The 27,688-nt window shown below is 40.1% G+C and overlaps 3 protein-coding genes and 1 non-coding gene across 5 annotated transcripts; all 4 read right to left on the bottom strand.

Annotated features, from left to right (window-relative positions):
- Window positions 1-2,020: 2,020 nt before the first annotated feature.
- Window positions 2,021-11,424, bottom strand: kansl2 (KAT8 regulatory NSL complex subunit 2). Of its 2 annotated transcripts, none has more exons than XM_070910323.1 (10): window positions 11,368-11,424; window positions 9,790-10,064; window positions 9,428-9,600; window positions 9,138-9,252; window positions 8,529-8,692; window positions 8,214-8,377; window positions 7,064-7,160; window positions 5,958-6,211; window positions 4,312-4,518; window positions 2,021-2,358 (listed from the first exon to the last, which is right to left on the bottom strand). In XM_070910323.1, the coding sequence occupies exons 2-10, from the start codon at window positions 10,038-10,040 to the stop codon at window positions 2,275-2,277; spliced, it is 1,509 nt and encodes a 502-aa protein (XP_070766424.1). In that variant the 5' UTR covers window positions 10,041-10,064; window positions 11,368-11,424; the 3' UTR covers window positions 2,021-2,274. The 2 variants fall into 2 exon arrangements, with proteins under 2 accessions (XP_070766424.1, XP_070766423.1); XM_070910322.1 differs by having other exon boundaries at window positions 9,790-10,047; window positions 11,368-11,421.
- Window positions 6,764-6,897, bottom strand: LOC139289597 (small nucleolar RNA SNORA2/SNORA34 family). The gene has a single exon (XR_011597466.1). It is a non-coding gene; the product is annotated as a small nucleolar RNA SNORA2/SNORA34 family (small nucleolar RNA).
- Window positions 11,425-13,993: 2,569 nt separating the features above from the next.
- ccnt1 (cyclin T1) lies at window positions 13,994-18,784 on the bottom strand. Its single transcript, XM_070910718.1, has 9 exons — window positions 18,612-18,784; window positions 17,858-17,939; window positions 17,632-17,760; window positions 16,872-16,932; window positions 16,128-16,190; window positions 15,958-16,003; window positions 15,659-15,822; window positions 15,412-15,482; window positions 13,994-15,305 (listed from the first exon to the last, which is right to left on the bottom strand). Exons 1-9 carry the CDS (start codon window positions 18,782-18,784, stop codon window positions 14,022-14,024), a joined length of 2,073 nt encoding a protein of 690 aa, XP_070766819.1. The 3' UTR covers window positions 13,994-14,021.
- Window positions 18,785-20,271: 1,487 nt separating this feature from the next.
- On the bottom strand, window positions 20,272-25,741 carry sarnp (SAP domain containing ribonucleoprotein). The gene is made up of 11 exons (XM_070910441.1): window positions 25,704-25,741; window positions 24,238-24,337; window positions 23,906-23,949; window positions 23,733-23,797; window positions 23,229-23,280; window positions 23,048-23,121; window positions 21,961-21,998; window positions 21,579-21,604; window positions 21,422-21,490; window positions 21,213-21,299; window positions 20,272-21,098 (listed from the first exon to the last, which is right to left on the bottom strand). The coding sequence occupies exons 1-11, from the start codon at window positions 25,734-25,736 to the stop codon at window positions 21,057-21,059; spliced, it is 630 nt and encodes a 209-aa protein (XP_070766542.1). The 5' UTR covers window positions 25,737-25,741; the 3' UTR covers window positions 20,272-21,056.
- Window positions 25,742-27,688: the final 1,947 nt, after the last annotated feature.

The following is a 27,688-nucleotide window of genomic DNA, read 5'->3' as shown; positions in this document are numbered from 1 at the left end:
GTGGAAGGTATTGCATTTACTGAAAAGCAGCATTGTTAAAAGTATGATCCAATAACACGTAGTCACTGCCAATACCGCCCCAATTAAGTTTCTGCACTGGCCAGATGGGCACCAACCCAAACCAAGAAACTATTCTGATCAATCGATTAATTGTTGAAGTAATTTTTCAAGTGAAAATATCAAACACTCCCTCGTTACAGCTTCTTAGTTGCGACAATTTGCCGCTTTTCTTGCTGCTCTTTTAATTACGCCATGTTGCGTACGAGTAGTGGGTGGAAACGCACATTAATTTTTAGTTTTTGGTTAAACTTTGTGTTACATGTGGATGGAAATCTGTCTGACGACTATTTTCACTTCCTTTTCCTCTCACTTCGTGGTGTTTGGTGCTCCCTGATATATACAGCTATCGATAGATATGTCTGCAACAAGCTAATATTGGCCGATATATTGGTGAAGCTTCTACTTTTCTATTACAAATAATAGTCAATTCAATATCTTGGGTTTTAGGAAATAGTTATGGCCTTCAGTGAAAAGTCTCTTGTGTTGTGGAAGTTGCATATATTAGACCATGACTGGCTAGTCTAGACTAGACAAGGTGTGACGCTTGTCTTTGACTCAGATTTAAGATGAGCTCAGAGAAACTTTCCTCCTTCAGCAGATGTGTTTGAAACAACCTTTCAGACGACACATATATTATTCTGCACAGCGAAGGGCAAAAATCCAGAAAGTGTGTGTGTGTGTGTGTGTGTGGGGGGGGGGGGGGGGGGCTTTAAACCAGCTGGTAAAAATAAACCCAAAGAAACTGACATCCCTGCAGACTAGTGGTGCAGTGTTAAAATTAAGGTAAAGTCTGAAAGCAGGATGCTTCATCCTCCACAACATCCCTGCTGCAGGCATGTTCACGTCTTAATTCATTCATAACATTGTGACTGTGAGGCTGATTAAAGCCTGGTGCCTGTATCACTGTCTCCAATCACAGCCAGGATTTTTTGACTAATGTCCTCAGTTTATTGCCTCCTCTCTGCATCAGTGTGAGATATATCTATATATATATATATAGAGAGAGAAATGTACCGTTAGTAGACTCACGCACTTCCAGGACTGAGATGACAGTTCCTTTTCCAGGTTCCCCTTTCAGGTTTCAACCCTCAAAACGAGGCTAAAACTGCGACAGGGCTGTTACTTCAGCTAGCATGTAACGCAGTTAAAGAAGAAAAAAAAAAACGTACTTGGAGAAAAGGGATATGGCTCAAGTGTGATTTTTTCTTTTCTTGGGACAGGCCCTCAAAACCTACACCGAAATGTGTCCCCTCCGACACGGATAACGCCGTTACGCCCTTGCGTTTCTCCCTCAAACACGGGGAAAACGTTGGGAACCAAAGGGGCGTTTAACGTTAATAACATGCTAAAACAAGCTAGCTACGTGTTTAGCTTTATATCCCGTTCAGACCTCCACTTCACCGGTGATGTTAAATCAATGAAAAGCATGCCAAACGCTCAGTGTCGGTATTCCAGCAAATATCTCGACCATGAAACGACATTTTCTGGGGTTTTTTTTTTTTTTTAAACTCACCTCATTTGGTCGGAAGACGACGCTGCCGCACCATGATTAAAAAAAAAAAAAAAAAGAGACAGAAATATGCTAGTTTTTCTTTACAAATGTCTCTAGCTTGTGCTCATTTTGTTAGCGGTGTCGTCCTCTCCCTGCAGCGGCAGCCGCTTTCTTTCTCCGCTCGGCGTTTAGTGTTTTGGGTTGAGGAAAAGTGATGTCATTGCATGAAATTGCATTACCCGCCCCAATTTTTTTCCTCTCTCTCTCTCTCTCTCTCTCTCTCAGAGGCTGTCCCATGCTGCCAAACATAACTTCACCATATACTTAAAAAGCTGCCTCTATATAGTGGGGTTTTTCTCTGTGCCTTAAAATATGTTTCTTCTGCACTGATCATAAATCTGTTCAGATCTGGATATCATTAACAAAAGTTCAACAAAAGTATCACAAAATAGTTTATTTGTGGATGAGACAAGAGGGGCCCTTTTTTTTTATTTAACAGACAAAGTGATGCAAACTATTGAGCAACTGACTAGGTATACTTTTAAGGCAATTTAACCAAATAAATACACCCACATGACAAACAGAAGTACAATCAATGAATGTATAGTCTAATACTGGAAATGGCCTGTGAAGTTCTGAATGTGACCTCCAGCGTAAAGTCAACTCAGCGTCACTCTTTGTGGGAGTGACACATGTTCTTTGCATGATGCCGCAGAGGTTGTTCATCTGGGAGCATCAACTGTAGCCGGGTCTCTCAGTGAATTATCAGTGGCGTCTTCTTCGCCTCCTACAACCTCTGACACCACCTAGGTGGAAGAACAAGGAAGTTAGAGAAGATTTGCTGCAGGTAAAGGTACAGGAGCTCTGTTGCTTTGGCTGAACAGGTGTAATGTTCAGCCAAAGAATGCTTTGATGAGTTGTGTTCTGCTGTGGCTGAAATTCCTACATGTTAGCGTCGAACACATGACTCATACAGTACAAGAATGTATTGCTGTCTTTGTTGACTTGCTTCAGTGGCGATGGTTGAGAGAAACGTGGTGAAATCTTTGTTCATCAATCAAAAACAGGGGTCCTGGATCACTTAGGAAAACTAATAAATAAAAAAACCTGATTACTCATATCCCTGTATGTATGACCTTAACAGTATCCTGGTTTCTGATAGTCTGCCTGCAGGTGTGTCTTGATTTCTCATCATCTTGTTCTGTACCAACAAAGACCAGGACCCTAACCCTTAACCCTCACTGTAGGCAGAGGAATAACATCAATGAATCAAACAACGCCGATCTCTTCCTGCAGAGCCTGCGCAAAAACTATTTTTGTCCAGTAAATGTCTGCTGTCAGTCAGCCTGGTGAAGACAGTTCTTGCTGCTGGTTCTGAGGACAGAGACGGCTGAGCAGAGAGGTCTCCGAGAGTCCGTCTGGATTGAACAAACAGAACCAGCAGTCTCACACACACTAAATGGTATTCTCTTATATCCAACAGGGGATGTGACAGCACAACCGGAAATATGTACTGAGGACTTTGATAATCTCTTACGTTGTTGTTGTTTGAACGGTTCTATTTGAGTTTTTAATAGTTTAATTATTGAATACAGTAGTTTAGTTTTTGATCATTAATGTTGATTAGGATGGGAGCACTGTAATTTCCACATTTTTTTAATAATGTAAATAAAATTGATTCTGAAATGACTCCAGCTAACTTAACGCTAGCAGTAAAAAGCATTTTTTTGCCCATTTTGTGCCCTTATACTGAGGGCAGTTCATGGTCAGCGTCTCAAACCCCTGAGCAAACAGGAAACCCACTGAACCATTTACCTCAAACTCACTTGCTAAATTGCCTTTACCCTCTTTTACCGGGACACGACCAGCTAAAAATGCACAGAAATGCCAGCTGGTTTATAAGTTTTGCTAGTTTTTCAAAACATGAGTGGCGCAGATGGATGTCATCATTCACAGTTTTTCCAAATCTGTCTAAAATAATAGTCTGGTGCCATACGAACATGGGAGGAGCTTTTGCTTTGCACCAATAATTCCTCATGTTCAGAGATCACTTCCTTACAGCTTCCAAAGTAACAGATGTGGAACAAAAACCCACAGTCCTCGTTCTGTGCAAAACATATATTCCAAAGTTTATTTGAGGCTCCAGCAGTCTGAGTCATACAGATCAAGTGGTTATCTCTTCCAAAGTTACTGTCTTTTTAGCATGAAAGCCCCTCTTTGTGTTTCACTGCTGAGCTCAGAGGGACAGTCACACAAAGGAGGACCTTCGTACTACAAAGACTGACTTTGGAAGATATCAACGTGATTTGATGTAGTCAGAGTGCTAAAGCCTCATGTCAACTTTAGATAAAAGAACAAGGACTGGATTTTGTCCCCCATCATTTAGACTGGAAGCACTGTTAGCAGAGGATCTCTTAACAGCCAGTATGAACAGGAGGAACAAAACTGTTTCAATATACATATGAGCATGCGAGCATGGTTTTAAGACAGCCTTGAAAAAAATGTGAACCCATCCTCTAAGTTACATCTTTTTTTTCCCCATTTCCATCATAGCGCTATGATTCACCAGTCAATCATCTCACAATCTGACAAGCCTTAAAATTGATATCATACTGACACAGATTGTGACCAAGACTTTATTAGACCCATCTCGCAGTGTGACATACAATGAAATTGTAGGATTGTTGTTGTTGCAGTGTATTGGCTCCATCATTCAAAAGAAAGAATCAAGATGACAAAGCCCCTAAATGAGAGTTAACCTGGTCGTCCATGATGGCATCCACATCTCTTTCTGAGAGCTCCTGTCCTGAGGCGTCCAGGTCAACCTGGTCTGGGTCTTCTCCAGTCAGGATGTCCATGGGGGCCTCAGCGATGGCTCTGATGGTCTGGTCCTCCAGAGCCAGGGCCGTGTCAAACTGTAGGGGGGACGGAGGACCCTGCATACCATCCCCTTCCACATCCAGGTCCTGTATAACAGGGGATATTTATGAAATCTAAATCTTCACATAAAACTCGTAGGAACCATTTGCAGTTATGTGTTTATATTTATGTTAAGAGCTCCGACCAGCAGGCGGAGTGTTCTTGTTTTGGAATAACTGATGTAGATTTACTTAAGGAGTTCAATGCGATCAGCTTCAGGCGGTGCTACTCTGTATGTGAGAGAAGCATCCAGCTTTTGACCGTGCTTTTCAACTTTTGATTTTCTACAAACTGGACATTTACTGGAAGGACGCATCTCAAGTAAATCTCACAGTAGCAGCTCCTGAGTGGCTTTTTAAGAGTTACAAATAGTCACTACACTTGTCGTTGTATTTCAAGGTGTTCTCACACCTGAAGTTCTGTTCATTTGGTCCAGACCAAGTGATGAATAGATACATTTTTTTTTTTAGTTCTGACCTGGTTTGTGTTCACACTGACTTTCAGCCATATTAAATGACAGTAATTCATGGATAGGACAGTTTTTGTGATCTTCATCCTGCATCATCAGTGCAGCACTCTCCTTTTACCATGATTACCAAAGGATATTGCATAAATATATAGATCACTCTTGACAATTCACAATCAGCAGATGAATTTAATAGTAGTTTAGCTTTTGAATTCATGCTAATAATTACATATTAACTACCACACAGCGGACAGAGATCCTCCTTTTCAAGCGGTCTCTGTCCGGTTATTTAGTCCGCACCAGGGCTGGGGTGTTCTCAAACCTCTGTTGTTTAGTCCGGTTGAATCAGACTCTGGGTTTTTTTGTTCGATTAGTTTGGCCAGATCTGAATCGTCAAGATCAATAGATCAATCGTACTCGAGTGTGGACCAAAACAACCGCACCAGGAAGTGGTCTCAGTCTGGTCACGAACGGAGTGGTTTGTTTTTGGTGGGAATGTGATCCAACTCAACTACAAGATGTACTGTGAAAGTTTAAACTTAACAGCTCCCGGAGGCAGGTGCCGTTTGATGCAGATGAGCAAAATCAACAGATGCTAGCATTTAGCTGGAGAATGAATGGAGGTCTGACCTGGACTAGCAATGAAATACATTGCTTTCTTCATATTTGGGAAGACGGGACCATCTTCAGGACCCTTTTCTGTGTTTACTTTCTTGCTCCTGCCCCAGACACGTCTAACCATTGAGTGGAGTGAACCCTGTCAGTCAGCTTTTAGTAACGTATTCGTAAAATAAACCGAACCAACGGGAAAACGTAACAAGTTTACCAACTCGGACCGGAACGAACCACACAGGCATACGCACCAGAGTTAGTTTGAACCGCACCAAATAAGTTACAGTAGTTGTGAAAGCACCCTAAAACACCAGCAATTGATTATCTAACAGTAAGTGTGGAACTTGACATTTTTTACAATGCATATACATTAGAGGAGAGTGGTAGGGGAACATCATTTCTACGTACATCACTGAACTCTAGGGGAAGGCTCTCTGTGGGCTGAAGCTCTGCTGCGCTCAGATACATGTCTCTGCTTGCAGTGGTGAGCTGCTCCTGTGGTGGAGGTTCCTGCTCAGGCTGGTACATGGGGGGAGGCAGGGTGAGGTGAAGCGGACAGCGAGGATCATCAGATTGACCCATGTGCACGGTTCGGTCACATGGGACATCTTTCAGGCCTGGACACATTTTGAAAAGCACCTGATTGCTGTCCTGGTAGATGTCTGAGTGTCTGGTTGTCAAGGACAGTGACACATGATGTCCACACACAAACACAAACAAGGACCACAAGAATCAAACAGATAAAGAAAACAGCTCCCGTCTTAAAAAGTAATACCAAATGCTGACCTGTGGACACTGTGATTAAAACTTTAGCCTCACAAGTTGCCAAATTAGTATTATTGCAAGTGTTACAATTATTCCTATGAAAATAATGTTGTAATTATTTCTCAACATAAGGCTACTTATTGGGAAGTTGCAAGAGGCTTGATTGTATTAAGGATATGCCTGAGTGGTTTTGTACAACGAGTTAGTGACTGTCTGGGCATTAATACTTTGCAGGGTTTGAACAGCTTGCTCACAATGCATCACTGGTGTTAGGACACTGTTTAATCACCGTCCAACTAAAATGGCAATTAGAAGAACACAAAGTCCAGTACTTGCAATAAAACTATTTTGTTGTTCTTAGCCGATACAGGGACTACAGTGTAAATCCTGTTGAATGAAAAATATGAAAAGCACGAGACAACCCTAAATGAGGGCAGGTTGGGAAGGGATTTTGTTCCTTCCAACTGAATAGATTAGCCCCTTTGTAACTCTGGGAAAAATCAACAGACCACAGGAAGGAGTTAATGTAGGCTCCCTTTGAAACCAACAGCTACTGCAAGCTGCTGGTCTTGATCGAGGCCATGGTGAAGATGACTCAAAGAGAAAGATGAAGGACAGTTAAAATGAACAGAGGACCTCAGCCAATATCTTCTTTCAATGAATACAGGAAACCCCATCTGTGGTTTCTTGTATGGAAACAGACCATATTATTGTGGTTACACACATGCTGAAAACATCATTGAGGATACGTGAGACACAGTGACGGGTCATAGGCAGGCAGGGGTTGGTACATCGGGTTCCCTCCACAAAGGAGATGCATTGCTCACACACTGTTCTTGTGTGTGGCTACAACAGAAAACAAGTGTTAGATAAGGTCAAAACAGTAAACTGGGGCAAAAAAATATAAACTATACACAGTATACTATAAACAGTATTTTCTTCACAACTATAATCATCCATAAGAACATTATCATTCCTGGATGCCATAAAATTGTCAGATGAAAAGGCCTATAAAAATGAAATACTCTGGGTTTCTTTTGAGTGTCTGCCCGAAGTGCTTCATGTGATGGGGTTTTCAAATCTTAATTCCATTCTCCTGCACTCAAATATGTTGAGCATAATCTCAAAGCCAAAAGTATGTATTATCCCCCATTTCACTGCAGTAATCAACAATCTTGAGGACACTACTGCAATCTACATCATCTCTTTCCAGAAAGAGTGCCTTAGTGAATGTGGTTAATACATAGAGCAGTGCTAGGCAAACGAAAGCTAAACTTCTCACTTTTACAGTTTCCGTCAAAACGTTTACATGATTTTCATGTCATCAGACTTTTTACCATCTTTCTCTAGTCTGGTAGTGAAACACAGAATAGGATATATTTTTTGCCATTCTACTCTCCAACCATTATGGGTAGAATAACGCTGTTGGACACCATTCTAAAGCAAACTGTTCTATGAAATCAATTTATTCTTACATTAATTATATTAAATTATTATTCATATAAAGACATAACATATTGAGAACAGGTGTGCCTGTTTCCAACATGCCTGTAAAACATTGGACCCCCCCCCCATGAACAATACTGGAAAAAAGCCCATGGCTGAACCTAATTGCTGACCCCTGTGCTATTTTCATAGGGACTACTGTATTTCTTCAGTAACAATGTTGTTCCAGTGAAAACTGTTCAAAACTGGGAAATTGTTTCTGGGAAGACAAACTGCTCTGGAGTTTAAAACCACAAAAACTCTGTGCACACTGGGGTGGCCTCAGAAGTTTCAGACATGGATATTATGACTTGATACCACACGGAGAAAGTGAGACTGTTTTAACTGTTAACATTAGTTTAAAGTCTTAAACGCTTACTAGTTTTACTACTTTATACTGTGATGGGGTCACACCTGAGGAGCTCCTTCTGTCACAGCCTGCCTCCTCTCCCTCAGCTGCCGGTGCAGCAGGGCTTCCACACCGTACCGACGACGGTATCGGCGCAGAGCTTTGAGCTTCTTCAGGTTCTCCCTCTCCTTCATGGACAGACCTTCAGGCCCGGTCAGCAGACTGCTCCCTGATAACAAACAAATACAGATATTGCTGACGGCTGTGGGGCCTTGTGACATGAAAGGGTGTGGGGATGATGTCCCCAAAAAGAACTGTCGAACAGCTAAGTAAACAAAGCAAAACATGTTTAGTTAGTAGCCAATTAGTTGTAAATTTACCTAGAGTTTCGTGCTCCACTTTGCGGTTGTGCAGGTATCGACGCTTTTTCTCCTTAAGCAAGTGCTGCAGGCGTTTGAACTGGTCGATGTAGAGGGACTGGAGCCTGATGAGTTTTTCTCGAGTGATGAGTGCCACCTCCTCTGCTGTGTACACTCCTGCATGTCTGCGATTTGCACAGTAAATAAACAAATACATTCACCTTAAAAATCACAAGGAAAAGTGCTGTGTCACAGCTCTATTCAACTCTTCAAACAAGCTCCAACTAGTCTGACTACACAATCATGAATTAAGGCCAAATGAAGACATCTTACAACATAACTGTATACAGTATGTGCTATATGTAGGGTATACTTTTTTTTGTAATTAGTATACATGAAATCAACAGTTCTGATCATTTTGCAGTTTTATACCAACAGCAAATGATAAAACACATGTGCCTTTGGACAACATAAAACTGCGGATTAAACCTCACACAGCAAAAGAGAAATGCTTTCACATGCTTTCATGTCAGTATCCAAAAAGTAAGATTCATACAACAGCCTAAATCCGATGAAATGACAATGCAAGTTTAGATTTAAAACTTGGAATGGTCAGATAATTCAACTTACTTCAGAGGATCCTCATGATCACTGTCAACGCTGTCAGCATCACTGTCAGGGTCTCCTCTCCATGTTTGGTCTAGTACCAAGGGAGCCTGCTCCTCCTCACTCAGACTGTCCTCATCTGTCCAGAGGGGGTGTAGTTAAACATTAAAATCATGTTCATACATTTTAAAATAAACTGCATGAGAAATCACCCCTACTATACAACAGAAGAACAGTCAATGCACATGCGATTAACTGCAATGTAGGTGTCTACAGTTGACCAAGTATTTCCCAGTCTGAACAAGACCACTTACCTAGAATACGGCTAGCTTCAGAACGGCCTCCGTCGACGCTGTGTGTCTCTGCACGGTTGTATCCACTAAGTTGAGTCAACAGTGTCTCTGGGGATGGACTGCAAGACGGCTTTCTCATCTGAGCTCGGAGAGCCATGGCATTCCTGCGAGCATGCTCAGCACAGAATGTCACTCTAAAGAACAGAGAGAGTCATTGGAGAAGAGATGTCAGAAAGCTGCTTGGATTTCTTAATAGGTGTCTTGCGTTTGTGTCTAATGTTTGCCTGGGATTGACCTCCCAAACTGAGACAGGTCATAAAGCTGAGGTCCAACTTGTTTCTAACCGTGGCTAAAAGATCATTAAACGCAGACTGTCCACCCACCCATCTTTCCTCTCGACCTTTGGTGAAGCATTGGGGCAGCGCTTGCCATTCTTGGCAGAGACGTAGCTGCACTGTTTGTACGGGGCATTCTTGTCCTCCAAAATGTGTTTGATGCAGAACTCCAGGCCGTCCAGACGGGGCTGAGAGCATGGTCTCTGGGTGAAGGAGCAGGCCTGGGGCTCCTGAGGACGAGGTGCCTGGGCCACCCGGTTCCGACTCGAAGGCAAAACGTGGATTCGTATCCTGTTCATTGCAAGTCTGCAAAATAATCAGAGCTGAAACAATTGATCCATTAAATGATAAGTCCACTGACAGAACAATAATCCAATTGTCTATTTTGATCATTGGTTAACAATTTGATTTACTTTAAGAACTTTACTTTTTATCTGTCTTATGACAGTAAACTGAATCTCTTTTGGTTTTGAAACGTTAGGTGGACAAAACAAGACTTAGAAAATAATATAAAATGTCTGTTGTATTTTCTTTTGACATTTTATAGACAACACAATTAATCAAGATGTGGAATATGGAGGTTAGGGCTGCACTAACTACAAGAAGACTAATGAGTAGCCAATGAATCAAAAAGTATTCTGAAAATCATGCCAATCAATGAAAACATTTCCATGATTCAGCTTCTCAAATGTGAGGATTTGTTGCCTAATCTTTGATATCCATGGTATTAATGATATTAAAGTGAAAATCTTTGGGTTTTGTACTATTGATCAGACAAAATAAGACATTTGAAAATGTCATCCTTGGGCTCTGAGAAAATACAAGGGACATTTTTGTGTTATTTTCTGGAATTTTATAGATAATAGGATTAATAGAGTAATGCAATGTGGAGGCTAGAGGTACACGAACTATATATTGCAAATAAAACTTGGGCTAAATCTGTGAAGATCACAAAGAAATGCCACTGCGGACGATGCTTTAAGCCGGGGCTTTAACGTTACAGGTCCGCGTGGCTCATTTAGCCATTTAATCATGAATTGGGTCCTAAGGTCAGAAATGTTTAAGTGTACTAATTTTATACAAGCAGGATACAAACAGAACTATATGAATTTACATTGATGAGCATTGTGTTTACAACAGTTGATCGAATATGAATTAAAGGTAATGTTATTCTTATCAAATAACGTTAATGAAGGCGGCGGCAGGTCAGGTGGCTTGTCAGATTCGACACTGATAAACTTTGGTATAAGTTAATATACATAATGTACATACACAACAGTCATAAATATAAAAACACTTAAAGACTTACTCATGTAAAGGAGAAAATGCTTTTATTGCAGATATAAATCAAGCAGAAGTACATTTCTCCGTCTTGCTCAAATCTAACCAGGCGCCACACCGAGCTTTAGCCCGCCTCTCTTTACTGCGTCACTCTTTCAGTTACGCAGTCGCCATCTTTGCTTAGCAGTTGCTAATGCTAGCCAACCGCTACTTTTCAAAATTTGCGGCTAAGAAGATGATTTTGCTGGCCGATGGCAACAGACGGTCGTCTTTCTCGATATCATCGAAATTCCTCGACGCCAGAAGATGAACATAATCCTCATTTTTTTGTTTATAACTGCTTACCTTTCTCTCTGTCGTCCAATCAAGTCTAGCTCCCGAGGCACACTACGTCGGTTTTCCTGCATTCTCCAATAACTACCACAGCCACTGCAGTCACAAACTGAGTCCTCCCACTCCGAGCTATGATTGGCCAAAGTTCAAGGTATTTCATTGGCCAATCTAGATGCCAATCAAAGTGGGGCACCAAACTTACAATTTTCTTTTACACCCACAATATTGCAGCAGTAACGTTTTATACATATAAACATGTAATGCAATGAGCGTTTTCTTAAAATATTTATTGACTTTAATTGATAATAAAGCAACCACATTATATCAAAAAGAACAGTGTTCACATATAACCTTTTAACTGAAAACAAAAAATCCCAAAACGTTTCATTTCCAGACCTGAGTGTCACTGAAAACACCAAGACGTGAAAAAACATGAAACTTATTGTAGCTATATGATTTTGCATTGTTAGGTTGCATGAGTGTCTTCCTTTTTTCTCACATATGGGTTTGTTTTGAAATGTGTGTCCTTTTGTCTGGCTTTCTCACAGCATAAAGTTAATACTTTTTATTGGAAGATTTGTCCAGATCGAATAAAACAATTTTGAAAAATGGCAATGATATATTGGACATCTATTAGTCTAACCATTATACATGTAACACTTTGTCAAATTGCATTGTAGGCAAACCTACTGAGATAAATATTCAGTGCATTTACTGTTTCCCTGTTACAACCAAGAGTTGAATAACTAATAAAACCTCTGCTGCCTGAGCAAGGAGCTGAACTCTTTCAGCTCATCTTCCATAAAATCAAGGGAACAAAAATATTTTACAACTGTATGGCTGATTTGTAGTACTGCATTACTGTGAACTGCCTAAAACAAATGAGTTTTTGATTAGAAACTGATAAAAGAAAGCAGGTAAAGAACAGTAATACTATACAATCAAAACCATATAAAGCTTAGTATTAATTAAATGTACAGATGATACCCGATTCTCTTACCAACAAACGGCACCTCTTACACTATTTTGCTCCAACACAAATTCATCATTAATTCAAATTAATTAGACAGTATTATACGTCATGCTCATGACCCTGTAGTGGAGGTATGTGGATAACCTGCTTGCAGTGTATGATTTACAGAACTAAAGAACACGTGCAAACATTTCTGATAAATCATGGCTTGTGGATGGATTATAAACAACAATCTGAAGCTGAAAATCCACCAATTTAGTTAGAAGGTATGGAGTCAAAAGACAACTTTAACATGATTAAATCTCAGACCAGCATGAATTGACAAGTGTACACTGGGGGTTTACACATTTAAAAACATCCCCAAAAGGAAATGCATGAATGAAAGACGACCATAAAGACAGAAAGATGGCATTTGATTACTCTTTGATATTGTGTATTTTTACTTTATTGTATATGGTGCTCGATATGGTCACCACAAAGTGAGCACCAGCAGAAAAACATGTTTTTTTCCAGCACAGTTTCAGGGTGACTTATCAGACAGTGGGAGCTGCTGATGTCAATGTCGCTTAAAATGTAGTATATCCATATATGCTGCCTATTTCTGTCTGTGTATTTAGCTGTGATCACCCTTAATGACTCTGAATAAACTGGTGACAGTAACATATCAGCATTAAAATCTCACATTTATTCTCTAGAGGGATTTTTTGTTGGCAATTCCTTCATTGTGACCATACCGGGTAGATATGTTTGAACTCTTAGATAAACATGTATATCCTTGGTATGAACTTTGTCCATTAGTGTAGTCATTAGACAACTGAATGTGAATATTTTACAACCATTTAAAACAATGACTGCAACACTCAAAATCTAAAAACAAAAAGTACGAGCTTCCTTAATTTACAACCTTTTTTTTTTTGCAACTTTTCATAACAAAATGTAAAAAATATTTCATGTATGTTTTAAACATTTTACAATCTTTGTACAAGTTTACCAAATAATGCAGGAAATAAAATAGCTAAACACCACGGGTGGGGCAATTTTTTTTTAGGTTATGGTGTTAAAAAAAAAGAAAAAAAAAAAAAAAAGACAAAAATATTGAAAAGATGGCTTTGGAGACATGCACTCTCAAACTAGCCTGTACAGTCTTGATGAAGAAATATCCCTCTGCCCAAAACAAACATTAAGGAAAACCTTAAAAAAGGTAGAAAAGGGGACTATGTATTTTTTAAAAAGCATTCAATTAATAAATAACATACTATAAAAACATTATAAAAAGACAATCGTAAGAAGACCTAACAGGTATGTGATGGAAATCTTTTAGTTTCCTCATGATTTCAAGACAATGACTTGCTCCAAAAACAGTGACAGTAAAAATACCAGGTCCCATCATCACATTTCACTTGAGTTAAAAAGAAGAGAAAAAATGTTATCTACACTTTCTTGTAATTTTTTTTCCTCACATTTTGCAAGCTTTTAAAGCCTCTCATTATTGCCCCACAAGTGAACTGTAAAAAGAAAAAAGGTTGAAAACTCATTTATCTCACCAGTACATTTCGCTGCTGTCACACTGACGCATATAAAAAAAAAGTTGAGTGAGTTAAAAAAAAAACAAAAAAAAACAATACTTTATGTAACAAGATGGATGTTTGTGATGTCAAGTACAATGTACACAATACGTCTCCTGATCAGGAACTCATTTGGGTAACGGCGGCAGTGGGGGAGGTGGTTCTGAAGGCAGGGGTGGGGGTCTAGCATTGTTCCCTCTGGAGCCACCGCTGTACCGGTACTCCCCATACTGGGATCTGTAGTCAAACATGGATGGCTGGGCCGGCTGGACCCCCTGTGCGCTCAGAAGTGAGTTTAGCATTTCAAAAGTGTCCTGGTACTCGTTCGACTGGGCTCCTCCTGTTGCACCGTGCCCATTAGTGTCCGTCTTGTCGCCTTTGGAGTGCGAATAGCTCCCTTGGTGGTGGGGAAGGCCCAGTGCGGGGAGAATGTCAGGACCTTGCCCCAGAGTTTGACCAGAGGAGGAAGACAGGGACGGTAGCTGGTAGAGATTCCTAGAGGACTTGCTGACTTTAGAGGCAGCGTGAGAGCCTGCTGTGGGATCTTGGGAGTGTGTCCTCTTACGTGAGGCAGAGGAGGACGAGGAGCTTGTTCTAGAGGAGTCGCTGGGTACTTTTTTGCTGCTTCCTACTGCCCCACCGGAACTAGATGAATGTTTGTGTGAAGAGGAGAGTGAGGCACCGCTAGAGGAGGAATGGTGATGGTGGTGGTGATGATGGTGGTGGTGGTTAGACCGTTCCCTGTGCTTGTCCCTGCTCTTGCCCTCCTCTCCTGAACTCCCCCTTTGCTTTTCAGGCACTCGTATTCTGACTTTGATGTCCTGTTCCTGACCGCGGGCGCTGCTGCTGTGTCCGCTGCCTCCTCCCCCAGCTAGGGGCAAACGCATTTTCAGAGAGCTCCTGTCATGCCTCTCCTTCTCCAGGGGGATTTTCAGAATAATTGGTGACGGGTTGGACATGTCAGAGGAGGAGGAGCTGGACTGCTGGTGATGATGCTGCTGCTTCTCCTTCCTCTGCTGCTGACCAATGAGAGCCTGGGCAGCGTTGGCATATTCCCTCTTCACGCTGGCCTCCATGTTCTCCAGCTTCCTCTTCTGGGCGGCCAGGACGTCTGCGTTCTTGGCCCGGTACTCACTCAGTGACACCTTAGCTGGGGCGTGAACCTCGTTGTTGGGCTGCTGCTGCTCAGATCCAGCCTGACCCTTCCCACTCCAAGTCTGAGCGCTGCCAGATGCACCACTGTCCTTGTCTCCCATGGATGAGGAAGAAGACGCAGAAGGTGGAGCTGAGAGACTCATCAGGCCCGCCACAGTGCTTTCTGAGGAGGCCATAGAGATCATGCTCATCATGGTGTCCCTCTGGTCACCCTCCTCTTGGACCTTTGGCTTGGCTTTTGGTGTCTGACCTCCAGCCTGGGAGCCAAGAAAACAGACAATCAAAGAAAAGCCAGTCAACAACAAAAGCACAATGCAGGATGTCTTGGTTGTACCCCGTAGGTCACAAAGGAGCAATCTGTACCTTCCAGTTGCGAATCCGTTTCAACCGGCTGGGTGTTTTCTCCAGAATCTGCAGGAACTCGTGTGTGAGCTCTGAAAGAAGTTATGAAGAAGTGAGTGAAGACAAGATCAGCTGGAGAAAGTTCAAGAGCCCTCAGAATCCTCAGCATTTATCAGCTTCATCTGTAACTTGTAGGTCCCTTTCAAACACTTTTTTTCCTGCTTGTACTTGGAATGGATTGAATTACGAGGTCATTGACAGCACATACCATCCAGCAGCTCGAGGGTAACTGTGGGATCAACATACTCCCACCAGTGTTTGCCGTCTGTAGAGACAGGGATCTCCCAGTTGGACCATTTGCAGGCAAGATGGATGCACACACAGGCCACAACGGGCGGGCTATACTGCAGGCAGAACGTGGTCAAGTGCAGACTATGTGGCAGGATACGTCCCGGAAGGCAACAAAAAAACAGAAACAGGAGGAGAAAGAACAGACATTCAGTATATTGAGTTTGAGGATTATACACAATGGCTTATGTTGTACAGTGAACTGTGGGTATAATATACCTGTTGGTGGCCATAAAGTATGACGTTTGAGCCAGATCCTTACTCGCTGGAACAACAATAGAACAAAAAAACACACTTAAAACCTGCTAAGTAACAATTTAACGGGCAAATTTACAATCATGCTGAAATACCCAAAGAGAATTTCACAAAATTTAAGAGTCAATGCTCACCTCTTACGAGCTGAGTGCACTTGACAACATGAGTATGCGGATGGTCAATGGTGATTTCAAAAGCTGTAATAAAAAGGGAGAAAAAGACACAAGGCTTGATAAATGAAATTCAGATGTCAAACTAATATATGCACCACATATAATTCAATCCAATTTCCATGACACAGATTATTTCCCATTCAGCAGTAAAGATTTAGTCCCTGAAAACCAGAAAATGATTACTGTTATACCAAACTAAGTGTTGCAGAAAATAATGTGGAATATCACTTTGCATGAGGTCTTCCAATAACATCCTGGACAATGTGAAAACATCAACAGATGAACGTGAAAAACATTAAATTATAAGTAATTTCCCAACTCTTGCTTCGTTGCACAACACAATTTGGGGTTTTCAATTAAAGCCAATGTCATCTTCTTCAACTGCCTACTTCCAAGCTCGACATGCTAAAAGCCAATGTTCAGAATAATGCAGCAATTCCTCACATAGTCCTCAAACAAATGGCTTAAAAATACGTAGACAGTAAAAAAAAGACAGAAATGTAAAAAGTTATGGACATCACAGAAACAGAAAAAGGAAACAATGGCGAAGAGCTGCTAAAAATGAAGCGTGAATGTCTCTTTCCAGTGCTGCTAACTGCTTATGGGCTTTCTGTGGACAAAAGTAAAACAGGTTAGCACTATTTTTATATTCACATGTGTTTCTGGAGGGAAATCAAGGGACCCAGATCTTCTTTCCCAACTTACCCAAGGTCTGGAGTATTATGCTCTCAAGAATGACCAGGTCTTGGGCTTGTTGCAGGTAGGCCTGAGGTTGAGAGGACAGGCACGTTACTCACTGGGAGGCCTCTATCCGTTGTCAAACATAATAAACCCACCTTTCATGGAGAGTTGAAGGAGCCTCACAGATAAGTAGTGAGACGATTAAAGCCACATAGACATCACATTACCTGGACGACTGAAGACCTACACAGACACTGGGATGCAATTTGTCTTTTGCGCTATGTTTTAAGCAGCCTCAACCTTAGAGATAGCAACAGCTCAAAACACTGTCACGTAATTGTACACAGTTAAAATACAATGTGAAAAGCAAGAATAAAGAATTAACAGATGGCTGTTAACTTTATCCCAAGATACATTACATCGAAAAGCATCAGCAATGAGGCTGCTATTTTGAAAATCATCCAGTCGATGGGAAGGAAATTGTGATGGTGAGTGTCACAAAGTCAAAAAACAAAACATTTAGTAGCTTAAAAAGGTGAGTCTCCCTTAATTTAAGTCAAATTGCTGCCACAAACGAAGGTTTATATCCAAACTGTTGCTTATGAACGAACACAAAATAATCAGTAGAATTAATCACAGAATATCAATCTTTACAAATTCCACCGATGAAATACATTCCCTTTAACCCGTATTACTGTGGAGATGAAATCACCACCCCATCAGGTAAATACAGGAGGAGACGAAGCACAGTTGCAGGCGATTTTCACTACAGCCCAACACTTACATCACTGCGTACATCTGGTGAAGGATCCTGAGGATTGAGGCATGCATGGGCCACCTTGATAACGTGTTCCAGCTTTCGGGGCTGCTCCTCAACCTTTGCAGCGAGGAAGAGTGCGGCAGGAGAAATAACCTGGTGAGGGTAAACAGAAATAAGTTCATGAGTTGACTGACATAAGAACGTGTAGTTGCATTAGGGACTTGAGGTTAGCATGACAAACAATACTTACATTTCTGTGAAATCTGGTGAATGACTGGACCATGTAGAATCGATGCATGTACACTATGGCTGTATTAATTGTAAGTTGGGACCTGATACATGGTAGTTAAGGAAAATGCAGCAGTAACAGTAATAACAGATCAAAACACTTGCATTAATTGTGTATCGTGAATATGACTGGGGTCAATGGTCTACACGTGAAATAACATAACTTTGGCTAATGATTCATATCACATCAGCCTAACATCGCATCAGTGGCAGAACAACAAAGTTGAAACCCCAGCTAGCTACACACATCAGTCAGCGGTTAGCCGGAAGAAGTTATTTTCAAATAACACATATAAATGGTTGACTCTAAGGACAAAACATGTAAAATGCTTACTCAAAAACACACTAAAACACATTGTTTCTAAAGAACGCTGTTCCACTCTACATGTTTTCCTCACTAACATGTACAGTAAGAAGCAATGCTAATGCTAACGTCCTGAAGGCCCGCCGACCACACAGGCCTTCATGGCCCCGGTTTAGCTTACTACGCCGCTCTCAGATAACGTTAGCTTGCTAACGCTGACATGGTAAAACCACAAACCACCACCTGAAACAGACGAGAAACATAAAAACAATCCAAAGGCCTTCGAACAAAACACAATAACAAACACCAGCTATGCTCTCGGTCCGACCGGCTTCATGAGAAGCTAAACTTCGCTAACTAACAAGCTAATGTTGGCTAGGTGAGGCGCAAGCCGTCCCTCGACAAAAGATACACATTGAGCCGCTGTCCCATGTCCTGGAGCAGGTTCGCTGCCTGTTGTCTGTAGGACAGTTCCTTGTCAGGATCAAGTCCAGCTCGCCGAGATGGGCTGTTGTCGATCTGTTGTCGGGTGTAGTACCATTTGTTATTACAGCTTGCAGGGAGAGAACGAAACGAAGCCGCCATCACTGAGAAGGACGATAGTTTAAAATTTCTGCGCGTCACAGGAACATACGTCACACCGGGTAGTAACGTCGGTGTAATTCCATTAATGACCAGCAGATGTCACCAAAACAACCTAGATGAGATTTACAGAGAGTTGTCACCATGATAATGTGCTAATGGAGGTAGTGCAAATGTAAGGTTATTCAAACATAGAAACAGTACAAGAATAATGATACTAAAATAATATGTTACTATAATATAAGATAAATAATATATGGAAAATATGCTTTAAATTGACTCTACCAGCCTGTAGGGATCAGATCCCTCTTTTCTGTCATTTTCCCATATGATCCTTTATCGGGGAAGATTTGCTTCAAATATCCAGTGGAAAAAAAGTTTAGGCCTTGTCAAATCCAGTGATGTCTGTTTCAAACTACTCCAGCAAAAATAGTTTTTTGGAGAGGTTTCTCCGGATATATCTTTTCATTACTGTATTAAGATGCTCTTTGCTTTTTATGATATTTGCAATATAAAACAAAAACGGTATTATATAATCAATCTTTTTATGAACTTATAAAAAGTAACATAACTTATTTAAAATACTTACTGAATGCAACAGTACATTCAAACTATGCAGCAGGTACGCAACCCTCTAAGAATATACTTACATTGTTTATCTGAACCCTTTAGTGTTATTTTCTTTTCTTTCTCCTCCATAATTCTCTGGTGATTGTGATTACATTCATCATGTTTCACAATTTAATACAAGAAAAGTCACAAAAAGAAGAAAAGACGACTTTACTCTCCTACTAGACAACCTACTGAGTTAATAAACTCTGACTTCATGTTGTTTTATTTGGTAAATATTATAATAAGCTTTCATGTCTTTTGCTCCTTCTTTGTCGTACTGAAACAACTTTGAGAGAATCTGAAGATCTGCATGAATCCATTAGTGACAGAGGCATCAAGTCTTCATAAACAAACTGTAAGTCACTTGCAAGTCTTTCAGGATTTCATCTGGTCAAAACTTGATAACTTGAATGTTTTTGGTTCAGTCAAGTCTAAAGAAACTCAAGTCTGCACCTCAGTGAGGCGCCACAGAAATACTTAATTTATTAAATGCATTATTCTTTTGATAATGCAGCATTGTTGATTTGTCTCTTTTCTGACACATTGTTGTTTTTTCACTTATAATATATAAAACTACTAAAAAACAATTATACAACCACTCCCAAATGTTATGAATGATTACCCTGAAAGTAGGCATCAATGTCTACGATATCAAAGCGATTACATATGTGACAGTCGTAGTACTGAAGACAATAATACATAAAAAAATTATTACTCCGATTGCAAGTAAATAATGAATCATATTAACTTAGAAAAATCTCCACTCTCATGAGCAAGTCAGGTCAGTGACTCTCTGTAGAAAACTCCAAGTGGGTAAAACAAAGATATACAGATAAATATAAATGTATGAATAAATAAAGAATCAAACAAAGCAGATATCAAAAATTGAAAACAATTTATTTTAAATCACAAAACGTTATAAAATGGACAGATAACTGAAGCAGTGTACCAGTGGAATCCCAAAAAGAAAATAACAGGCTATCTGAGCAATCAAAAGTACAATTAAATACACACAGTTAATACAAACAAGTGAGTTAAAATGGATTATTAGAAATTTTTTTATTGTTTTACTTCCCATTAACAGAAATTTTGACGACCAAAATGTTGATATTTTTGTTGTACAAATGTATTTCACTTTTTCCATTTCCACTGCCAAACTTTCCCATTTTCCTTGTTGCAACTATAATGAGAAGGACATTTTGAGATGACGGGTTAATGTTAGTTCCTGCATAATGTAAGAGTTGTACAGTTTGTTTTTGGTTTCTATTCTCATCCCTAACCAACAAGTAACCACTGATTTCTGATCTGCTCGCCACAACTGTAACAATCTAAAAAGCATCAAAATGTTTTAATTTAGATGTAAGACAACTTTTATCAAGCAAAGATTTGTTAGCTGTTACACAGGAGCTAATATTGCCCATGCATTGTATAAACACACCTCTAATTTCTATATAAAGACTGAGGGAAATGAAAAATAACATGCTTGAAGGCCTCCCAGGACTGAGAAAACAGTGCTCTAATTTACATTATCCACTGACTAACTCACCCATTTATTTATCTTCGTATTTAATTTTACTTTTGATTTACAGGAATCCTTTGGGGATCTCTGTTGTGCAGTGATGGAAATGCTTTACAAAAAAAAAAAAACCAGGCTCTAAAACAGTCACACATTTCCAAATCTTTCAGCACGCTTCATTTTCTTTGCCTGTAGAAAAAGAGATGGAAAACATCGAGATTAATAAACTCTTTTCCTGCACTGTGATCAAATATAACCAAATCAAACAACAAAAATACAAGGAACGGGGGAAAAAAACCCTACCTCGACATCGGCTGCACCAACTGCACCTCCACTTGTTAAGGCCCCGAACCTCTCCTTCCTCTTTTTCAGCTTTTCATCTTCCTCAATCTGGGAAAAAAAAACATGTCAGTATTTATTTAATTTCAAGTTTAGACTCCTAAAGGGGCAGAACAACGATCTGTCAACTTAACGAGTGTAGTTACACCGTCCACTCAACCACACAAACTCACCTTTTGTGAAACGGACGAAACGTTCATGCCAAATCTTTCTGCTCTCTTCTTCAGCTGATCGACGTTGACCTTAATGAGACACAAAAACATCCCAATTAACATCATCTCATTAACCAGAAGAACAAAGGAATGTGTCGACGAAATGACGGACACTTACAGGAGCTTTGCTGTTTGCAACAAGACCTGTTTGGGAGACAGTGGAAGAAAAATGTGGGGTGAGAAACAGCAGGTGGAAAAGTGAGACCTTTAACGAAGCCCTGTCTTTAGATAGCGTGCTGTTAACAGGAATTGTTCTACTACCACCGAATCTGATGACTGTGAAAGAAAATGATAATAAACTTCATTTTATAATTTGTTATCCAGAGTTCAGTGTTTCAAATCAAATTTCATTTATGGTGAGAAATCCCGGACAAAGAGTGATGTATTCCTGGGACAAAATAACACACACAAAATCACAGGAAACCCTTTAAACCTAGTCCACTTTTGCTTCAGTTAGAAAATATAAAGTCAGTTTAGTAAAGCAAAGAGTTACTACAGACCTGGAGAGGGACTTGAAGACTCGGTGGAGGAGCCAAACCTGAAGAAAAGGAGCACAATCATTTCAACATGGGTATGAACTTTCACTAAAGTAACTACTAATGCAGTAATGTGTAGACTTTTATTTTGAAGGGTACAGGTTCACCCTATTTTTCCTATCCTTTCCAAAGTGTCAACAACATATTTTTGTGAGTGAGTGCGTTTTAACAAAAGTGTAGAGTTTGTTCACTTTTACCAGCTGAATGTGTTGCACTCCTGTTATCTGTACTTCCTCTTTTTGTTCTGGACGTTTCTCTGAGAAGGAGTGGATTTACTTTCTGTGTTTTTGCTACATATGTCAAGCTAATTACTTTAAAGAAATGTAAAAAATGAATGTAGGGATATTTTTACTAATTGGAGCTAAAAGTTTTAATTATTTCCATACATAAATGTGTTCATTTGAAGAAGAGTTGTGGGGGGAATGGCAGGGCTGCTGTGTTTTGATGAGACCATGTTGGCTTGTGTGAGGCATTTTGAATTTGAAATGCAAGAAAGACCCTGTGAATGCTTTGTTTCTGTACGATTGCAGGTATGTGGATCTATGCACAACCTCTGGTTATTTTGGTTATATATTTTTGTGATATTAGTGAGCATTTAATGCTTTCTCCCTCCTGCATTATATTGTCTAAACCACTTAGAGGTATGTTACGGCTGTATGTGTTTCCCTGTGTTTGTCCCGGTTTTCCTTCTGCTCTCTAGCTCTTCCCAGGTGCTACATCTAACTCCTCAACAAGGTGCACCTGGCCTGAGATGGAAGTGCATAAAAGATCCTAACCAGCATCAGAAGGGAGATGCTTCTGGCATAGGACTGCTGGGCTTGCTGCCTCTCAGCCTGGGATTTCTTTCGTGCCTTTTGGTCGTCTTTATTTAGTGTCTTGGTTGTTTGTATGTATTAACGTAATAAATCCCACGGCTTTTGTTGTTTTAAAGGTGTCTCAGAGTGGTTTATTGGGTTGGTGGTGGAGTTTTGTTAGTCCCATAGGGCTGCCAAAGGGTGAGACGTAACAAGGTACAACTACTACACTCAGAAGAATCCTGGGAAAGTCTTACCTCGCTGCACGGATGGCCTTTTTGCTTTCGGCTGATGCAGGCAAGTTGAAACGTTCAGCTCTCTTCTGTAGTCTCTGCTCAACAAAAGGTCACATTTAAAATCAGAACACATGCTGCTGGCAGGCATGTTGGTTCTGCTGATGAATATTTGCAAAGGTGGATGCGAACATGTCATACGTACTTCACTGGCAGATGATGGAGGAGTTATTTTCACCACCTTCTTTTCAGTAGGTCTGAAAACAAAACAAAAAGTGGAATTACCAATGATTGATTGATTATGCTTTAGTGGTGAAAACTAAAGATCCATTATAAACCCGTATTTATCAATCTGGGGCTGACTATGTGATCTACACCACACCTGATGACCAATAACACCTCACATGTGAAGCCATGATGTACACACATACAAGAGTACTGCTTATAGTGTAGTCATAAGTTTACAACCCAAACTTAAAAGGAATAGTGTGACATTTTGGGAAATATGCTTATTCACTTTCTTGCAGAGAGTTAGATGGAAAGATCAATGTCTGTGAATCCTCGATGGAGATAGAGGTGGGAGATGGTTAGCTTAGCATAAAGATTAGAAAGAAGGGGAAACGGCTAACCTGGCTCTGTCCAAATTTAAAAAAATGCATTAATGCGTCGTTTGTAAAAAAGTATGTGGACTAAATGACAATAAACGTACATTTCGCACTCAGTAGACTCCTTGTCGTCTTTTACATCGTTGGCACTCTCAACTTTAGTGAAGTCCTAAAAAGGAAAATGGAAACATTTATCATTACTTCACAAAATGGTGTGATGAGGTCTGAGAGTGGAAGTGAAAGAGTGCATATGGTGAAAAATCAACAATCACGTTACCTCTGCATCCTCTGCCAGCACATCGTCAACGTCCACATCTTCCTCTGTGGGATAAAGACATTTCCCACCAACAGAAAGCAGAAAGAAAAAGGGGCCAGAGGGAAAGATCAGTGTTTTAGTCACAATATGAAATGCATGAAAGATGAACTGGACACACAGTCTCATTGTACAGCATGCGCTAACAGCATCTCACAGCAGAAACAATTCATCAGGCCCACATGTGACCATAACAAGAATTATTTTGGCATTAGTGTTTATGATTACAGTCCAGCCATCTGCATATTTCTACCATGTCTAAAGTGAGTCACCATGTGAAGGGTATTTTGTCTCACCGTGCTCCTCCAGATAGGCTTGCAGTCGGGCAATGAGTTCTCCTTTGTTTCCCTTGGTGTCCAGACCTCGGGCCTCACACTCCTGCCTCAGTTCAGCGAGCTAAAACAGTGAGAGAAACAGAAACAGTACTTTTAATGCACCATTTACCAACCTTGCTTTTCTCTTAACACTCTTCATTGGGATAATTTCATTAGTACAAAGCAGTCCCAAATAAAACTGCACACAATGGAAAAGTCAGCAACATTTCTGGAAAGCAATGTTGCTGACTTTTTCAAATGTTATCTTTAATGCTTTGAGCACCAGAATTGAAATGCGGTTCACCTTCAGTGTATTGCGTTGGCAGCCAAAATGATCTGCAGAGAGATACAGCTAAATGAGAAAATAAATGTTTGTGTTGTCAAACAACAATCTCACCACAAGAGATTTCGATTGTATCTCACAATCCTCCTCAGCAGATGGAGTTGCGCCATGCTGACGTAGAATTTAGGGCTGCAACTAGCAATTATTCTCATTTAATGTGCCGATTAATTCCACAATTAATCATTTGGTCTATAAACTGTTAAATAATAATAAAAAACTAAAGCTCAATGTGACGTCTTCATGTTGTTTTGTTGGACTAACAGTCCAAATCCCAAAGATATTCCCTTATCTATCACATTACTCAAAGAAGAGGATCACATTTGACCAGATGGAACTTGGTCATGTTGGCATTTATGCTTGAAAATGTGACTTAAAAGATGATATTAAAATAGTGGCTGGTTAATTTTCTGTCTGAGCATTTTAAGGACTTCTCGTCCATGTTGGCTTAAAAGTTGAGAGTTTAAAGTTCATTTTTGACTTTAGAAACAACGACGCTATAAGACACAGCGGGAAATACTGAAACATGTTTTGATGGACTCGAAAGCAGGAAGTGATTCGGTTTAATAACCACTTGCTATACTTTTGAGGTAACGTTAGAGGATGTGCAGTTTTCCGGACAGCTTAGAAACTCAAACGTGGAACAGACGGCGTTTTGGCGGGCTAATGTTTAGCTAACTTTAACTATAAGCTCGATGGAGGTCAAACACACCTGGTTACTAATGCCGTCATTTTAGTTAGACCGGGGACAGAGATGGCGGGACACTTTATATCTAACAACAGGAGCTACGTATATAGTTTGAATTCAACATTACACGTTTATCTGTTAATTTAAACTCGTTCCCAGCTGCCAGTTAACCTAACGTTAAGTATTTAAGTTAACGTTATCTCGGTATGGTTGGCTAGGTTAGCTTCGCCTCTGAATGAACAGCGTGATCACACGCCGGTTGTTAGCCTTCACACCCGGCGGAGACATTTTGTCCTTTAAACATTTCAGTTATCCGTAACTCCACTCGCTGATATAAAAACTAACAACGGCTACAACATAATGTTTACTAATAAACGCACCTAATGTATGTAATAAATACATATTTAAGGCACTACCTACCTTCAGTTTCTGCAGTTCTATCACTTCGGCCATCTTTCTTTGTTGATGTATTACTTCCTCCAATCACACGGGAGCGGCTCTACTTCAGAACGCCTCCACTATAACGCTGTTATTTCACAGCGCCGCCTGCTGGACAGACGGACACACTGCAGGCGTGTGGATAAATAGGTTTTCAGTACTCAGATCATTAGTAAGAGTACCAATACAGCAATGCAAAAATACTCTATTACAAGTTACTTACTACTGCCACACTAGTGTACATGCCTGTACTATATATGCTTTCACATATATAAGTTGGATCTAATCTAATGTAAAAAAGCGCTTCATTCAAAATCCTACTTAAGTAAAAGCACAGAAGTATTATCAGCAGAAATGGAGTAAGTATCAAAAGTAAAAGTACTTGATATGCAGAAAAATCTCTCTAACTGAGTCTCTGTAACTGATATATGATTATACTGTTACTATATACTGTTCAAGCAGCATTTTACTGTTGCAGCTGGCCAGGGTAGCCTATAGTTTATCCACTTTATTTACTGTTGTTTGGTGTTGCCCATGTTAGACATGTATGGACATACTGTATATAAAGTATTTATAGCTACGTTAGATTTCATGATTTTTCTTTCTGTGTTTTTCTTTGGAGGAGAAACGATGGAGACAGCGAGATGGTTCACATTCTTGTTGCTAGGCAACAAGGTGCTAAACATATCTAGTTGGGCATCATGTTGCCATCAGATGCAATACATGAGGATTTATCCACAAATTGTCCTTACTTTTGTGAGGAGTTAAGTAAGAAGAGTTTTATCATATGTAAAATGAGTGTAAAAATAGATACATGTATAGTTGTTGTTGATGTTTTGTTATGTGCAGTTATATCTATTTAAGGGTATGTACATTTTTTAACTTTTTAACTCAATAATATCTTATACATTTTTTGTTTTTACACGTTTACTTCACTCAAACCTTTGTTTATACCCTCACTTTTAACCTGTGTTTCACTTGCTCTGGAGCTGATGTTCTAAACTAATGTTGTTTTGGTTGTTTTAAGAGCTAAAAATCATAATCTTATCAATCATTTTAGGAGTTTCCTAAAATCCACAAACGAAAGCAGAGATAGGTTTATCATTCCAGTTTTTTAAACCTATTTCCTGTCCTGCAGTCAGGAAATGAAGAAGAACAACAAGATGAGGAGCCTTCTGGGTCTTTCCGCCTTCTCTCCGTGCTGCAGCCGGATCCTGCCACCTGAAGAAAGGTGCCATCAGATTCTCTGAAGTCTTCTAAGCAGGTCTGGGACCAAAGGGTCAGAGCGTTAGATGAGAAGATTGATACCACTGTCGTGTCTGTAGAGTAAACATGAAGCCACAGCCAGCAGCTGGTTAGCTTAGCGTTGCATAGAGACTGCTTTTTCCTGTGAAATACTGCAAAGTTTCACCTCAAGTTGAAGTTGAAGTTGAAGTTTATTGTCACATGTATAAGTACAGTGAAATGCTCCTCCTCTGGCCTATAGGAGTCTACGTGCTAGCTAGTAGGTTATTACATAGCAATATATAATAGTATTATAATTTGGTTTGGTTTTATTTTTCTTCCATTTGCCCTCCTTTGTTAATTTGATAAGATAGAACTTTATTTATACCGAGGGAAACTGATGTGCAGCAGTTGCAGTCCAAAGTAGGAAAAAGTACAAGTAGATCTGATATTGTACGTACTGTACATAGCTATATGCCACTTCTATGAGCAACATATGATCCGTTAACATTGTTTATATTTTGTATATTTCGCACTTTGCACTCTCTCCTACTTTCTTTTTTGTACTACTGTACTTTTTTTTTTACTGTATTGAGGTGGCATGTTACAGTATGCTTACAGTATTAAGGTTATGTACATACATGTTGAGGCCTGAAGGGAGTTAAAGGGTTCATGTTCAACGACAGATGGAACGGGTTTGAAAAGGATTTGCTGTGAATGCTGACATTGTTTTAAAAGAGGTT

Source organism: Enoplosus armatus, chromosome 8 (genome assembly GCF_043641665.1).
Source record: "Enoplosus armatus isolate fEnoArm2 chromosome 8, fEnoArm2.hap1, whole genome shotgun sequence".
Lineage (NCBI taxonomy): Eukaryota > Metazoa > Chordata > Actinopteri > Centrarchiformes > Enoplosidae > Enoplosus > Enoplosus armatus.
This window is presented reverse-complemented; position numbering and strand designations above follow the sequence as displayed.

Coding starts and splice junctions, on each gene's coding strand:
- kansl2 (XM_070910323.1), bottom strand. CDS start 10,040: ATGAACAGGATACGAATCCACGTTTTGCCTTCGAGTCGGAACCGGGTG. Junction 9,601..9,789: donor AAGGTCGAGAGGAAAGATGG/GTGGGTGGACAG, acceptor TCTGTTCTTTAG/AGTGACATTCTGTGCTGAGC. Junction 7,161..8,213: donor TGACAGAAGGAGCTCCTCAG/GTGTGACCCCAT, acceptor TTTCTGTTGTAG/CCACACACAAGAACAGTGTG.
- sarnp (XM_070910441.1), bottom strand. CDS start 25,736: ATGGCCGAAGTGATAGAACTGCAGAAACTGAAG. Junction 21,999..23,047: donor AAGGCCATCCGTGCAGCGAG/GTAAGACTTTCC, acceptor CCTTTTCTTCAG/GTTTGGCTCCTCCACCGAGT. Junction 21,491..21,578: donor TTGCAAACAGCAAAGCTCCT/GTAAGTGTCCGT, acceptor TGTCTCATTAAG/GTCAACGTCGATCAGCTGAA.
- ccnt1 (XM_070910718.1), bottom strand. CDS start 18,784: ATGGCGGCTTCGTTTCGTTCTCTCCCTGCAAGCTGTAATAACAAATGG. Junction 15,823..15,957: donor TACTTTATGGCCACCAACAG/GTATATTATACC, acceptor CCTGCCACATAG/TCTGCACTTGACCACGTTCT. Junction 15,483..15,658: donor TACCCTCGAGCTGCTGGATG/GTATGTGCTGTC, acceptor AACTTCTTTCAG/AGCTCACACACGAGTTCCTG.